This window comes from Photinus pyralis, unplaced genomic scaffold (assembly GCF_008802855.1).
Source record: "Photinus pyralis isolate 1611_PpyrPB1 unplaced genomic scaffold, Ppyr1.3 Ppyr1.4_LG1, whole genome shotgun sequence".
Taxonomy (NCBI): domain Eukaryota; kingdom Metazoa; phylum Arthropoda; class Insecta; order Coleoptera; family Lampyridae; genus Photinus; species Photinus pyralis.
In genome coordinates this window covers 31,899,658-31,914,709 of record NW_022170249.1, presented here as the reverse complement: position 1 = coordinate 31,914,709, position 15,052 = coordinate 31,899,658, and the positions used below count along the sequence as shown (strand labels likewise).

The following is a 15,052-nucleotide window of genomic DNA, read 5'->3' as shown; positions in this document are numbered from 1 at the left end:
ATATAGTTTAAATCAGTTTATGTCGCAACTAAAAGACATTAAATTTCCTGTAGAAAGATGATTTACGTGTTAACCGTTCAAAGCAAAAATCTGTGATGCATTTTTCTATTCCAGTACATACTCCCATGAGAATGTCTGAGGCTTGGGGGTCGTAGTCGTGATCGTGGAGCTCATCATTTGGTTTGTAAATGATTTTTGAGTTTATTTAATTAATGTATATAGTATTCCTAGTTTTTGATCTCTTGTAATTACTTACTTAATTAAAAAAAAATAAATTTGTTCTCTACTTTGTGAATTTATTACTAATTAATTTAACTTTACATGTGAACGGGAACTGTCCCGACTCCTGCCAGCTGAGAACTCCATATTACATTAAGTAGCTGCGAAAATGCGTGCCGAACTACAATGGTGTCCCGATTGTCCTTGATAAATTCACTGAAGTATTGGTGGATTCCACTATCTCATGTGGAACGCTTACGGTTACAGTTGAAAGGCGGTAACACAAAAGATTTTTAGTCTTCTTTAATGCATGTAAATTTTATTGGTTATCGTTTCGTTCTAAGCGTTTTAACTTGTAAACTTTACATGGATTATTGGTGTAACTCGAGTATTCTTTGAACAGAATTAATTGTGCATGTTATTTACAGGAGTGTATGAATGCCTACCGAACACCAGTCTGTAGTTTTATGTTAGTTCCTGGTGGGAAGGTGGTGTCGTTCACTCACTGAAATGCTGCACATGAATGCGTGATTTAGTACTGTAAGCCATACTTCCTTAGGTGAACCGTTCCTGAAATGTAGATACAAGCGTCATGTATCTCACTGTAAATGAAATCTCTCTCGCTCCAATGCGTTACCATCCTCGAACGTCAGCATGACATCGAGTAAGCACAAGTAGTTCGATTTTAAGCATGTTTAAGGATACCGTAAAACGTTAACGAAATATTACAGGTATGAGTATGTTGTTGTTTTAATTATGTTCTTAGGAAAGACTGCCCCATCTAACCAACTGATGGCGGTTTAATCAATTTTAAATAAACTCCTGTACTCTGGTGGGCCTGTTATAAGGTGCGCTACACTTTGCTATTACTCGTTATGAAGACCTTTATTACTTATCGGACGAGGAGCATTACCTACAGTTACCAGGTAACTGCAACCTCGACACATTTTTTTACAAAAGGAAGAAAAATGAATTTTTTCGCTCAAAACTCGCCTTGAAAGTTACGGAAGCTGTATTCTGAGAATTTTGGAGGTGCAACATTTAGTTTGGTCAAAGTCTATGGGTAAATACAGTATTTTAATGCGTTGTTTTAGTGAAGGGTAAGTGTAGTCCAAACCTCTTGCATGTTGTCGGTTCTTTAATTACTTTAAATATGAAAAATCATTGCTGAACAATGAAGACCAATTTGAGTTCATACGGTAACTCCGATACCTATGCAAAAAACCCTTCTATTTTAGCAATTTACTTCGCTTTCATTAATTGATGTTTGAAACCGAACTGAATTATCTCTGCACCGAAGAGGAATACGATCGCAATTATCCCAGCAAAATTCACAAGGTAACTAAATAAAAAAGTTACCTTTTAATTTTAGCGAATGAATGCGCCACCGTTATTTTTTAAAACAGTTTGTCATTGCTTATTTTCCAAATTACTGTTTCTTGGATTGGACGCAGTCAAGATTTGATACATCTCTGCTCTTTGCATTCAAGATGTTTTAGGAAGGTCTCGCATAATCAAAAATTGATGTAAAATTTCTAACCAGATTGTGCTTCAAATTCAATTCACAGTTACAATTGAAAATCACAAGTTATTGTTAATGATTTTTAATTATTCTACTGAAATGAATGCAAACTTGTGAAGACATCAAAGGATTCTTAAATTGTTCACGGAAGCACGAAGTTCTATTTTTTATGGCAAATGAAACTATACTTTGGAGTCTGATGGTATTATTCAACTGCAGTCTCAATTCTTTGCGTTAGTTTGAGGAAATTTTTAATCATATCACGTCTTCAATTTGAGGAGGGCATTTTATTGCAAATACAGGGTATGTACCTCTGCATATTTACCAAAGTTATTCCAGAATCGGAAATTAAATCAAATCAACAATCACAAGGATGACCAACAAAAAAATTTTTGCATCTGTATCAATCGATTCACTTTAAGTCAAATCACACTATATTACCACTTGGTATCCTCTCGCAGGAAAGCAACCACAAGTAGGTAATTGAACATTGGGAACTAACTCATATTTCAGATGCTACGGGAGCAATTTATTCTTGTCTCGAAATATCATTTTATCGTTTTACATTGCACAATTATAAACATACTTCAAAGTTACAAATTCAACAATAAGTAGTAATTATAACAAAACCTGGGAGAAGCAGATGGACCGAAGATGAATAGGTAATGGTGGTATTTCATTTAATTTGTTGTTAGTGTGTACACTCTGCTCCACTTTTGAGCGAACCAAGTTTATAAACGAACAGCTGCACTCGCCTACAAACTGCAGTCATCGGGAGTTCATCACGAATAAGAAAGGTAATGGTAATAGTTTGACGACATTCCCCTTGGTTGTAGATTATCGCCTCACAAGGAGTACATGACTTGACATTAAATGTGGCAGCATTTAGAGCGTAATTATAATTGGCAGTGCAGATGTATTTCTATCAAGAAACTGCAGTTTTTACCACTGCCCAGACAAATCAGATTGCTTGATCGGCAGGTTATTCATTTTTCCTTGAAAATCGATGAACACGGATCCCTGAAAAGAGTGCTTTTTGGGGTAACTACAATTTTTTTGCTTAATTAATTTTATTATAGAGAAAAATAGTCATTGCTATCATTTTATTCATTCAAATGGGGAATAATATTAGATAACACGGAAGCATACCTTACATTTCCAATGTACAAATGCATCAACATGTACCCCTTGGTGCCGTTACAAAGTGGCGTTATTTGCCAACAGTCTGCTTTTCATGGAATATCGGATCAGGAAAAAATATTGAACGACTTCATAAATTTATAAATCGAGCACTTTTTCATAGTTCAATTGTAGACCTTCATTAAATTTGCGAATCTCACCCGAAAGCTTCAAATTAGCAACATTAGAATCGAGGAACGCCAGATGAAGATTCATTTTTTTCCATTGGGTAACTACAATCATTTTCCATTAACTTTTCTTTATAGAGAAGAGTATCATTAACACAACACATTCGTCCAAATTTTTGTTATCACCAAGTCTGCAACCAGGACGAAGAAACAGTTTTACTTTCGTGCATAGATATAACATTAAAAGATCGGAAAAATTGAGATCCTTGCCATCACCTTCCAAACCAACCAATTTCATGAAATACAGGATCGTGTGAGAAACACTGAAGGATTTCTGATAGTCTTTTCATCAGGCCAGTTTTTATAATTCCATTCTAGATGTACAATACACCTTTCATTAATTCCAGTCCAGTCGAGGACAGAAAATGCACATTTTTTTTTGGGTAACTACAATTAGTTTCCTTTAACAATTTTATTGTAGAAAAATCACTGCCGCTGCCATTCTGCACATTTCATTTGTTCTTATCGTGACCTACATAGCAATGCAGTCTACTGATACAAAATTCCGTCGATCTCCCAGTGAATAATACCGTACCCTTCAGCAGTGATAAAACATTGGAGCGAAGAACTAAAGGATTTCTTAAAGTAGCTCATGTTAAAGCACCTTTTCTACGTTTATATTGTAGACCATTATGAGGCTTCATTTGTAAAGACCATAATCAAGTCAGCACTTCGAAATTTTCGCAAAATTAGAGAAGAGGCTAAATCCAATCGCCATTTTATTCAACAACTCATGTGAAAATAGCCTACATACTTGACAGAACAAGATGACCCATCATCGCTTTTCTTCGAACTAGATTTGGTAGGATCAAAATCGGTACATGGGCAAGAACAGAAAGATCAATTTTTGAGAGTGAACAGGACCATTTTATCCTAGTTTGGTAACATTGTTTAACTTCACGTTTTACAGAAGCAAAAGAACACTTCAAGGGTTCTATTAAAATTTTTCTTTTGAAACATTCTTGCGAAGACATCGAGATTGTACGCTTGTGCTTCACCAGAGAGAACATATGGAGGCTTCATACAGATCCACTGCTTGTCGACAGTTTCATGGGTAATCCTCCAAATCTTTGGGTTTTCCAGAACAAAAAGAGCATTTTTGAATATTCAGCTTGCGAGACGCTTTATCTCAAGATGTGGTAGAAGCAAAATGTACATCCATAACTAAGAATGGACAGGACTATCTTATTACTAATGTTTTGCGTGGAAGCATTTTTTAACTACACAATTTCCAGAACCAAAGCACTTTTGACAACGTTTTCGTCTCCAAATATTTTACAGAGCGAACCGTTTCATCGATCATCTCTCTCTTCGCTCAAACTTGCTTTGACAGAACCAAAATGAATTTACTATCAAGAGACAAAGATCATCATTGAAAATCAGGATTTCTTTATCATCGTGTGGTACTATTGTCTAACTTCACGTTTTACAGAACCAACAGAAAATTTTTGAGAGCTCTACTTTAACAAATTTTAACATGCTCGCGACGTTTTACGGCAGCAAAAGAAGACCTCCATTGGGTGTTGTAAATGATCCACTGCTTGTCTGCCACATGGTAACCTGTTCTTACTTCCAAATCGTCATATTTTCCAGAACCATATGAAGATTGTTATGTACTGGTGCCGTGAAGCTTCATTCCGCATCTTCTCTCTTTGTCAGAACAAAGAAGCATACAGATCACAAACTCTCGGTCATGGGGAGCGAACAGGACTATCTTATCATTGTTCTACATGGTAGCATAGTTTAACTTCATTTTGCAGTACCAAAACGAGCGTTATATCCGCGAATCGACCTCCATCCCCATCATCACATTTGAACTCTATATGGAACCAGCATCGTTGAATGTGAAGAATGATATTTCTCTGTCATTCAGAAATAGCAAGTCTTATTTGCTGGATGCCATTACTGAAACCGCCTGTTCCAGAAAGACTAGAACATTTGCGAGTAACTGCGTGTCCTCCAAAGTTGTGCAGAGCCGAACGTTTTGTCATTTTTTTTGCTGAATCTAGATGAATGCATCAAGGTGCCGAGGATGGATCTTTCATCAAGAACAAACAGGACCACTATCGTTCTACCCGTTAACGTTGTTTAACTTAACATTTTCCAGAACCAATAATTTCGGTCATTCCGGTTGTGGAACATCAAAATATTTTATAAATCCAAGATTTGTTAATCACAGATCTCTAGGAGGCTCCAAAAGGACTCGACGGCTTTCAGTCGTTATTGTGGGTTTCCTTACTTCCAATTACCAATTTTTATGGAGTTGCTCGGGGTCTTGTGATAGTGCCAACACTGAACATCATCATTGAGAGCAGTTAACACGAAATCTTGTGTCATCGTCTTGCGGGGTAACTGGCCTTTCAATCCAAATAGTTGCTATATTTTACAGACCCATAAATCAGAAGAGACGGTCTCTGTCAACTCCTTCGCACCAAAATCCATTGGAAGATCTACTTCGGGAACACTCGTCATTCAATTGGGTAAATACACTATTGACAAATAGTCGTATATTTTACAGGACTAAAGTGGTTAAGAAACCCCACCGTCATTTCTCTGAACGAAAAGGACCTGATTTTTAACAACAAAGACGGTGCATCAGAAATTTTCGCGCAGTGTCCATATGGTAACTTTTCCTTACCTTCCAAAGTGGAATGATATTTTACAGAACTGACGGAATTGGGGAGAAAAAGCAAATCGTGTCTGCATCAATATCCTAACCCAACATGCACACTATGAGGATAGAGACAATCTACACTTCACCAGTGTCATGGTACGGTTGCGTTCTTCCATTTGGATATTTTGTTTCACAGAACCGAAGGAAATTCGAGTATCTGCATTTGTACCGCCCTCTGAAGCTCATTATCTCGAGTTCGTTTGTCGAAGATGATTTCGGCCCAAAGAATGGTAGAATAGAGTCCAACTCGCTACTAGGAACATCTAACGTGGTAACCTTTCCTTATCTTCCAAATGGGCTTGTATTTTACAGAACTGAACTTTTCTCTCGTTACGATTTTAAGAAGTTTTCGGCTTGATCTTCCCTTTAGAATAATTTGGAGAAGAAACCAACACCCAACATCCTGACCTTTTTGGTAACTACACTATATTTTGAAATAGTTGTATTTTACAGAAGCAAAAACTGTTAAAAACCGCAAGATTGCATGGTGGTAATTATAGTTTCACTTATAATCGAGAGCTCACGTACTCTGCAGTGATAGGTCAGTGTATAGTGAAAAGTTAGTAGGTATTTAAAGTTTCTTTGTCAAGCTGTCGTGGTACTTCTTCAGCATGTGCCATTTGTTTTTTAGAATTTCGGCTTTTATAACCAAAATCCTATTTGTTAATTCTAATTGTTTTACCATGTATATTACTTTGTTAAGTTTAGACCATAACCGCCAAACTAGAGCACACGAGGACACTTGAAGCTTCCACATAGGCTTTTCTAACCCATTGCAAGCACGTTTTACTTGCTTTCTTTGGAAAAGTGTTTTTAATTTTAAACTATATTTGTCACTAGTTTATATACTTTCCGTACAATCTATTGGATTTTTGCATGTATTTGGTATTGTTCAAAAGTAATTGTTCTATTCAATGTTTAATGTTACTTTAACATATATTTCTGGTTAAGGGTTTGCATGTAAGCCAACGAATTGTTTTCATAGTGGTTTTAAAATCTGAATGTTCTGTGAAAATTTCCTAATATTGTGGGACACGCTTTGTGAATATGCATGCTAGTTATCCGTGATTTGTGAAGTTCAAGAGTTGTGTTTCACTGGTGAGTTCATTTGTCCACTTTTACCAAATAAGGGCGTACTTAAGTCATCACTTCTAAACTGCTTTTGAAACGATCCAATTTTTCTTGGAATCATAGGAAGAAAAAATCAACTTTTACATCAAGTAAGTTGTTTTCATTTCTTGTTCATGTTTATTTAGTATCATCTTGCAGCTAGCTCATTTCGACTGATGTGGGAATGGTTTTTTCAAGCCTCCGCCTAGTCTTCATTGGAAGAGTTACGTCCCGTGCAATAGAAATGGAATTACAAATCTTAGGTTTGTATGCTCAACCAAATTTTTTTCATAGGATGTTTCAACAACTTAAATATCAGGTTAGTTGGCGCACATAATCTGGCACTGTGTTCCTAATGTTCATTTTTGATTGCAGCATTTGCATCAAAAATAAAATGCCAGTTCATTTGAACGAAGAGGAAACAATTCACTAAGGAAGAAGAAGAAAAGGATGTCGCAAGATGCTCAAGAAGAATGGAATGAAGATGATTGGCTGACATGAAGATCGTTTCAATTTAAATCTGATTGATTTGCGTAAATCTTTTGAATGCCGACTGCCCATTGGCTTTATTGTTAAATGGATTAGAACAACTGGATTACCTATGGGCAATGCTGATTTTGCTGTAGGAAGAGGAATCGACGTCGAGGGATTAGTTTCAAGGATGAAGAGGAATGGGCACATATTTGTCTGGGATGGAGACGATTTGATGAAACTGGATTGGAGAATGGTTTCCAAAGAAGAGGTCAATTGAGAAGAATGGAAGAAGATTCGACCCTAGTTTCCTGAAGAAGAGACAACATGGACTGGTAAGAAGTTCGACGGCGGAGATTTGACAAGGAAGAAGTGAGGTGACTGATGGAGTACAGAATTCGGCGTGGGACAGGACTACCAAATGGAAGATTCGACATGGGACGGCGTCGCTTAATGGAGAAGGGGATTTGGCGTGGGCCAGCAACCACCAAATGGAGAAGAGGATTTGACATGGGTCAACATCACCAAATGGAGAAGTTTCAACGTAGGGCTATCGCCAATTGGAGAAGAGAATTAATTTCGCATGGTTTTGCATAAACGACGAGAAGAGGATTGGATGTTGGGTAGCACCACCAAATGGAGAAGAGGATTGGACGTGAATCAGCACCGCCAGATGAAGAGGATTTGAATGGGCTAGCACCACCAAGTGGAGAAGAATGATGGACGTGAAACGGCACCACCAGATGGAGAAGAGGAACTAAATGTAAACGTTCTATGTGGGATAGAATTGCATGCCAAATGGAGAAGAGGAGATTAGCCAACGCCGACAAATGGAGAAGAGGATTCGACGCGGGACAGGACTGTAAAATGAAGAAGAAATTCCATGTGAGAGGATTGCCTGCCAAATGGAGAAGAGGATTCGATATGGCCCAGTGCCGCCAAATGGACATGAGGATTCAACGCGGGACAGCACCACCAAATGGAGAAATTCGACGCGAGAGTATTGCCAACCAAATGGAGAAGAGGATTCGATATGGGCCAGTGCCACCAAATGGAGAAGACGATTTGACATGGATCACCGCCGCCAAATGGAGAAGAGGATTCGACGCGGGACCACACCACCAAATGGATAAGTTCGACATGAGAGGAGATTGCCTACCAAATGGAGAAAAGGATACCACATGGATCAGTGCCACCAAATGGAGAAGCGAATTACACATGGACCAGTGGCGCCAAATTGAGAAGAGAATTCGAAATGCGCCAGCACTGCCAAATGAGGAAGAGGATTCGACGCGGGATAGCACCACCAAATGAAGAAGTTCAACGCGAGAGTATTGCCTACCAAATGGAGAAGAGGATTCGATATGGACCAGTGCCACCAAATGGAGAAGACGATTTGACATGGATCAGCGCCGCCAAATGGAGAAGATTCGACGCGGGACCGCGCCACCAAATGGAGAAGTTCGACATGAGAGGAGATTGTCTACCAAATGGAGAAAAGGATTCCACATGGACCAGTGCCACCAAATGGAGAAGACGATTTGACATGGATCAGCGCCGCCAAATGGAGAAGATTCGACGCGGGACCGCGCCACCAAATGGAGAAGTTCGACATGAGAGGAGATTGTCTACCAAATGGAGAAAAGGATTCCACATGGACCAGTGCCACCAAATGGAGAAGACGATTTGACATGGATCAGCGCCACCAAATGGAGAAGATTCGACGCGGGACCGCACCACCAAATGGAGGAGAAAATTCTACATGGAGGACCAGTGCCGCCAAATGGAGAAGAGGATTCGACATGCGTCACCGCCACCAAATGGAGAAGAGGATTCCACACACCACCAAATGGAGGAGAGAATTCTATATGGAGGACCAGTTCCGCCAAATGGAGAAGAGGATTCGACATGCGTCAGCGCCACCAAATGGAGAAGAGGATTCCACACGGGACCGCACCACCAAATGGAGGAGAGAATTCTATATGGAGGACCAGTTCCGCCAAATGGAGAAGAGGATTCGACATGCGTCAGCGCCACCAAATGGAGAAGAGGACTCGACGCGGGACCGCACCAACCAAATGGAGAAGAGAATTCCATATGGACCAGTGCCGCCAAATGGAGGAGAGGATTCGACATGCGCCAGCGCCACCAAATGGAGAAGAGGACTCGACGCGGGACCGCACCAACCAAATGGAGAAGAGAATTCCATATGGACCAGTGCCGCCAAATGGAGAAGAGGATTCGACATGCGTTAGCGCCACCAAATGGAGAAGAGGATTCGACATGCGTCAGCGCGCCAAATGAAGAAGAGTATTCAACGCGGGACAGCACCACCAGAAGAGGATTCATTATGGACTACTGTCGCCAAATGGAAAAGACGATTTGTCATGGATCAGCGCCGTCACATGGGGAAGAAGATTCGACGCGGGACAGTACGTACTACCAAATGGTGAAGTTCGACGAGAAAAGATTGCCTAAATACAAGGCAGTGCCACCAAATGGAACCATTTGACATGGATCAGCGCCGCCAAATGGGAAAGAGAATTTAACATGAGAGGATTGCCTACCAAATGGTGAAGAGGTGTCTCGACATTAGCCAACATCGACCAAGTGGAGTAGCTTTTGACAGAACTATGGTAGGAAGAATGAGAATGGAAAACTGAGTTTTATGGGCCAGCACCATCAAATGGAGAAGAGAATTAATTTGGCATGGTTGCATACAATTTGTTTTTACTACTGTAGAAAAAAAATGGGAGAAGTAAAGGACTTGACGCGAGATAAAATGGAGAAAATCCAGATGCGAAACAAAACCACCAAATGGAAGAGAAAATTTTGGAATGGATAGTATGCTGAACACGCGACTGTTGGAGACCGCTTTCCTCGCGATAGATTTATTGCTTAATGTTAATTGGCTTGTTTTGTATAACTATTTTTTTTTAATTTACACCTATTTAGAATGTTTTATGAAATTGCTCAAGTATTTTCATTTTTGTATGTTATGTAGTGAATTGAAGTAATTAAGTATGAAACTTTCCAATTAACATTTGGATTGCTTTTTGAATTTGAAATAAATAATCTCAATCTGGCTCTTTTTCATATTGTGGAGTGACTTTCTGTAAATAAAATTGCTAAAGTTTGGTATTCATGTTTAATTGGCAGGCAGGTCATACATTGATGCGAAATAACACTAAAAAGACATTTGGATAAAGTGACTTTACAAAATCACAATTTAGCTACATGCATACTACAAGACTTGGAAATTCAAGCTCAAATTACACAAGTATGATTGATTATTATTTATGGAATTTAATTGAAAGCCCCAAGACAGATTTAATCCGCTTGCTTAATAAAATGCGATCAAAAATGAGTTGCTGTCGAGTCGCCTTTGGAATTTTTGTTTGCATGGGAATTCGTATTTAACTTGAACTTCCAAAGGCGACTCGACAGGAACTCATTTTTGATCGCCCGTTATGTAAAAAGCTGGCTAAGATCACATCGATGATTAGTGGATGAACGCATCAAAAAGAAAAAGAGTGCAATACATGAACTGTTTTCTCGCGACGCAGCGGTTTAATTAGCTCGCTTGGAGGCGCGACGTGCAGCGGCAAAATGTTGCTTCCAAAAGTTCTCATTCTTCATCTTTTCAAGTGCATCAGTATTCACTCGCACGCAGTGTCCTACGTGAGCGGTAACACGCGGTTGTCGCGACTATATCAAAGCATGATAGTTTATCCTGCTGTGCCGCCTCAAAAACACTGCACAGCAGGTTAAAATATTTGATATTTCCGCGTCTGCCCCTTCAGTCGAACATGTGTCTGCACTACTTTATGAACTGGTCGCGTTTGCCGTTTAAAATAAAAAAAAAGAATCAAGAGAACGTAAAACCATAAAAAGTTTCTAGTAATTTACATTGTTTGGTACAATGGCCCGTATGAATAAAAGTAAGCAAATGCTCATACTTGCAAAATTCAAACAGCGCTTCTAAGCAGAAGGACGACGCATTGTCTAAAATCTTTTGGCAACACTGCACTGTCATGGCAGATTATGTTACAGTATCGTTTGCCGCTATTTTGGCGTTCCTAAATTTTATCAAGGGAATAGTGATTTTGCTTAGAAGGTAAGTGCACAAAAGAGTGTTTATATCGTTTTTAATTCATTATAAATCCTACTTCTTGCGTTTATTTTATTTTGAGACTATGAAATTAGATAATCTTTAATGGAAATACGATTCTAACCTATAAATTTGAAAATATTTGGGGGGTCAGCTTTAGGAACAAAATAAAATGCATTGATCTAGTAGATAACACTTGGGTCATCTATAGGAGCAAACGAATAAATATATATACATGTCTTATTTTAATGTGTTTAACCTAATATTTGTATCTCTGTTTAAAAAATAGCTATAAATAGATAATGTCCTATAGGTGACCCCTGTGTCACCTTTACGTACAATACAGATGCAATGCCTGACCCCTCAATATAATTTTTAATTCCATGGAAAAAAACATCTTAAGTACCTACTTGTACTTAGTTTGATTAGATATAAAGTCAATTTTAATTTTTCACAGATGGCCACCAAAAAAATTTTGGGGTATCCAGAAAGCTCTATGACAAATGCTCTTAATTAGTGCAGTTAGAAGTGGTATGCCTGTTAAGACAGCATCAAAGACATTCAAGGTTCCCAAAACGACATTACTTTATAAATTTAAGGGTATTAATCCGGAGTCTAGAAAAATGGGGCCTGCTACAATTTTTTCAAAAACTGAAGAGGATCTTCTTGTTACGTGGATAACATCTATGGCAAAAAGTGGGTTCCCGATTTCCAAAGACATTTTTTTATCCAGTGCTTCGAAACTAGCCAAAGAGCTTAAAAAAAACTTCAAAAATAACATGCCCGGCCGAAAGTGGTACGAAGGATTTTTACGTCGACATCCCGAACTAAGGCTTAGGGCCGGTTGTACAAGTATAGCTTAAGCAGAGTTTAAGAATTAAGCTGAGTTTAAACACAGTTCAATTTTTTAGAGTGTTGTACATACTTCACTCAACAACTAAACGCAACTTAAGTTTTGTTTTATTTAAGCAGCCGATTTTGTTGGTTTAAGCTTAGTTTTGGTTCTTTGCGCATAGTCACCGATTTGTTAGTTTTGTTAGGTTATAATTTTATGTAATACCTGTTACCATTGATTAACATAATCAATGCTGTTACCCTCCAAATTGTAATGGAGTTGCATGCACTAACAGATGATGAAGATTTCCTAGAAGTAATTAATATAATTGGACGCAGAAGAGCAGCAAAGATATATAGGCACCGAGATAACCACTTTACAAAGTGGAATGATAAGGAATTTTTAAATAGATTTAGGTTATCCAAAGATTCAGTTCGTTTTGTAATTGATTTAATACAAGAAGAAATATCACATCCCACAAACAGGTATAAAAACGACCCTATAGTGTAGCTACCACCCAACCACATCGTATAATTTCGTTACAGAAACTTTGCAGTAAGTGCCGAGTGTATGGTATTATTGGCACTAAGGTATTTAGCAACTGGCTGCTTTTTGTCAGTTGCAGGCGACTTTATTGGCATCGATAAATCTACTGCAAGCAGACTTACTACAAAAGTCTGTCGAGCCATTGCCAGTCAACACCGCATTTTTATCAAAATGCCTACCACAGAGGAAGAAATGAGAGAAAGAAGTAGAGGCTTTTACATGATTAGTCGTTTCCCCAAATGCATTGGTGCTATTGACTGTACCCATGTGAAGATTATATCCCCCGGTAACAATGCTGAGATTTTTCGAAATCGGAAAAATTTTTTTTCTTATAATGTGCAAGCTGTTTGTGATGCAAGCCTGAGGATTCAAAATATTGTATGCAGATGGCCTGGGTCATCTCATGATAGCACAATATTTTTACATTCTCAAATAAGAAATCAATTTGAGAATGGAGACTTTAGAGGGTACTTATTAGTTGGAGATGCAGGATATGCTATTAAGCCGTATTTAATTACTCCTCTAAGAAATCCGATCACTCGTACTGAAAATTTATTCAATGAATCCCAAATACGCACACGTAACCCAATAGAACGGTGCTTTGGTGTGATGAAACGCCGATTTCCCATATTGTCATTTGGGATTCGACAACGCGCAGAAAAGGTCGAGGCTATAGTAATTGCAACTGCAGTATTACATAATATAGCTAGGAACTTTAATGATGCACTGCCAGACATAAATGAGGAAGAACAAGAAGCTATTGCAGCTGCTGAAATAAATTTCGAAGTGGAAAATGTTCCATATTACAACAATGGACTAAATAATGCTGTACGTCATCACCTTATTCACGAATACTTTAATCGCTTAGCATAGTGTACAGTGTATATTACGAACAAACTTATTGTTTAACATTTTTTAATAACATATCTTTTTGTAACTTCAAAATTTCCATTTTTAATTTGTGTTCTTCTTTCATACATTCTAGTTCGAACTCAGATTTTGTCTTTTTTATTTCTAAATTTAACTTATGTTCCTCTTCCGTATGTTTTAATTTTACTTTTTGTTCTTCCAAAACACCTTCCATTCTACTCTCTTCCAGTTTTGTTTTAGCCTCTGCCCACTGCGAAATCTTCTTGTTAATAACACCCTGGGATGTATCTAAAATTTTAAAATAATTAGTATTTATAGTACATTTCTGAAAGTGATTTTACCAGTGGTGTTTACACAAAGCGCAGCTGATTTTTTTCTTTTAAGCATATTAGGTGTGTACTTTTTCCAGTTTTTATCACCTACAAATTCAGAAGGAACTTAGATTTAATACTTTATGACCAGTACCGTATACTACCATTATTTTCGATATCATCTGTTGCAGATGGTTTTACGGTCGAACTGTAGTCGTGATCGTTAGCAAACTCTACTATCATCTCTGTAACGAAACAATATTGAACCACACACACACTTGGAAGTCCTTATTTACCATTACTAACTTGCAGGTCGTCTGTTTCTGGTATTTCAATTTCAACTGGAAGTAGTAAAATGTATGTAAATTGTTTATAATGTACACATTTTTTACTTACTAGCATCCCCATCAAATTGTGATTGAAATCCCTCTGCTCTTGGGCCAAGTATATCTTTAATGCCCTCTTCGGTGTCATTTAATGGGGTGTCTTTGTAAGGACCACCCCCAGTTCCCATTGAATACGTTTTATTTTCAGACAGTTTCTTTTTCACCCTTTTCTTTAGATTTTCGAACTTCTTTTTTAACACAGCTTCACTACGGTGGCTGTCGTTTACTACATTGAACTCCCGAGCAACATTTGACCAGGCTTCGGTCTTTTGTTGGTTCGTAACCGCATCTGTTTTTTTGCACTCTAAGACATGTTCATATTGTTTTACTAAACTGGTTAATATTGCCTCTTCTTTCGCGGTAAAATTGGCTGCACGCACTTTTTTTTCGTTAGAGCACATCGTTATAAATAAACTAGTATTGATTGAAGGTTAAGTTTATTCACAACAAATATCCAATTAATTCTTTATGCGCATGTTTGCACGTTGCCAACAACAGAAAATTGTGGTTTTGGTAAACGAAGTTTGAACGCAGTTTGTACAACGAGGTTAAACGAAAACTACGCTCAAAACTTGGGCGTAGTTTAGTTAAACCATCCCTGAACTTCACACTTGTACAACCGGCCCTTAG

General features: G+C 38.1%; 3 protein-coding genes across 6 annotated transcripts in view; 2 read left to right on the top strand and 1 right to left on the bottom strand.

Moving 5' to 3' along the window:
- The window catches only part of LOC116166657 (ubiquinone biosynthesis monooxygenase COQ6, mitochondrial), a 43,633-nt gene extending 35,264 nt beyond the window's left edge, over positions 1–8,369 (top strand). For 2 of the 3 annotated variants that reach the window (XM_031481701.1, XM_031481692.1), the window contains 3 exons: positions 115–7,002; positions 7,052–7,211; positions 7,268–8,369. The gene's annotated coding sequence lies outside the window, so the exon portion shown is untranslated. The remainder of the gene's footprint in view (positions 1–114; positions 7,003–7,051; positions 7,212–7,267) is intronic. The other variant, XM_031481710.1, reaches the window with a different exon arrangement.
- A 2,521-nt stretch (positions 8,370–10,890) lies between these two features.
- Positions 10,891–15,049, top strand: LOC116166672 (putative nuclease HARBI1). 2 transcript variants are annotated; one of them, XM_031481727.1, is made up of 4 exons: positions 10,891–11,304; positions 11,353–11,480; positions 11,932–12,794; positions 12,855–15,049. In XM_031481727.1, exons 3-4 carry the CDS (start codon positions 12,583–12,585, stop codon positions 13,726–13,728), a joined length of 1,086 nt encoding a protein of 361 aa, XP_031337587.1. In that variant the 5' UTR covers positions 10,891–11,304; positions 11,353–11,480; positions 11,932–12,582; the 3' UTR covers positions 13,729–15,049. The 2 variants fall into 2 exon arrangements, with proteins under 2 accessions (XP_031337587.1, XP_031337582.1); XM_031481722.1 differs by having other exon boundaries at positions 10,891–11,480.
- On the bottom strand, positions 13,695–14,852 carry LOC116166687 (myb/SANT-like DNA-binding domain-containing protein 3). Its single transcript, XM_031481739.1, has 5 exons — positions 14,433–14,852; positions 14,333–14,377; positions 14,201–14,281; positions 14,067–14,144; positions 13,695–14,013 (listed from the first exon to the last, which is right to left on the bottom strand). The coding sequence occupies exons 1-5, from the start codon at positions 14,821–14,823 to the stop codon at positions 13,754–13,756; spliced, it is 855 nt and encodes a 284-aa protein (XP_031337599.1). The 5' UTR covers positions 14,824–14,852; the 3' UTR covers positions 13,695–13,753.
- Positions 15,050–15,052: the final 3 nt, after the last annotated feature.

What these genes read in the sequence shown, in the direction of transcription:
- LOC116166672 (XM_031481727.1), top strand. Translation starts at nt 12,583, where the DNA reads ATGGAGTTGCATGCACTAACAGATGATGAAGATTTCCTAGAAGTAATT. An exon ending in ATATCACATCCCACAAACAG is followed by an intron (nt 12,795 to 12,854) that starts GTATAAAAACGA and finishes ATTTCGTTACAG; the next exon opens with AAACTTTGCAGTAAGTGCCG.
- LOC116166687 (XM_031481739.1), bottom strand. Translation starts at nt 14,823, where the DNA reads ATGTGCTCTAACGAAAAAAAAGTGCGTGCAGCCAATTTTACCGCGAAA. An exon ending in CGACCTGCAAGTTAGTAATG is followed by an intron (nt 14,282 to 14,332) that starts GTAAATAAGGAC and finishes GTTTCGTTACAG; the next exon opens with AGATGATAGTAGAGTTTGCT. An exon ending in AGATGATATCGAAAATAATG is followed by an intron (nt 14,145 to 14,200) that starts GTAGTATACGGT and finishes CTGAATTTGTAG; the next exon opens with GTGATAAAAACTGGAAAAAG.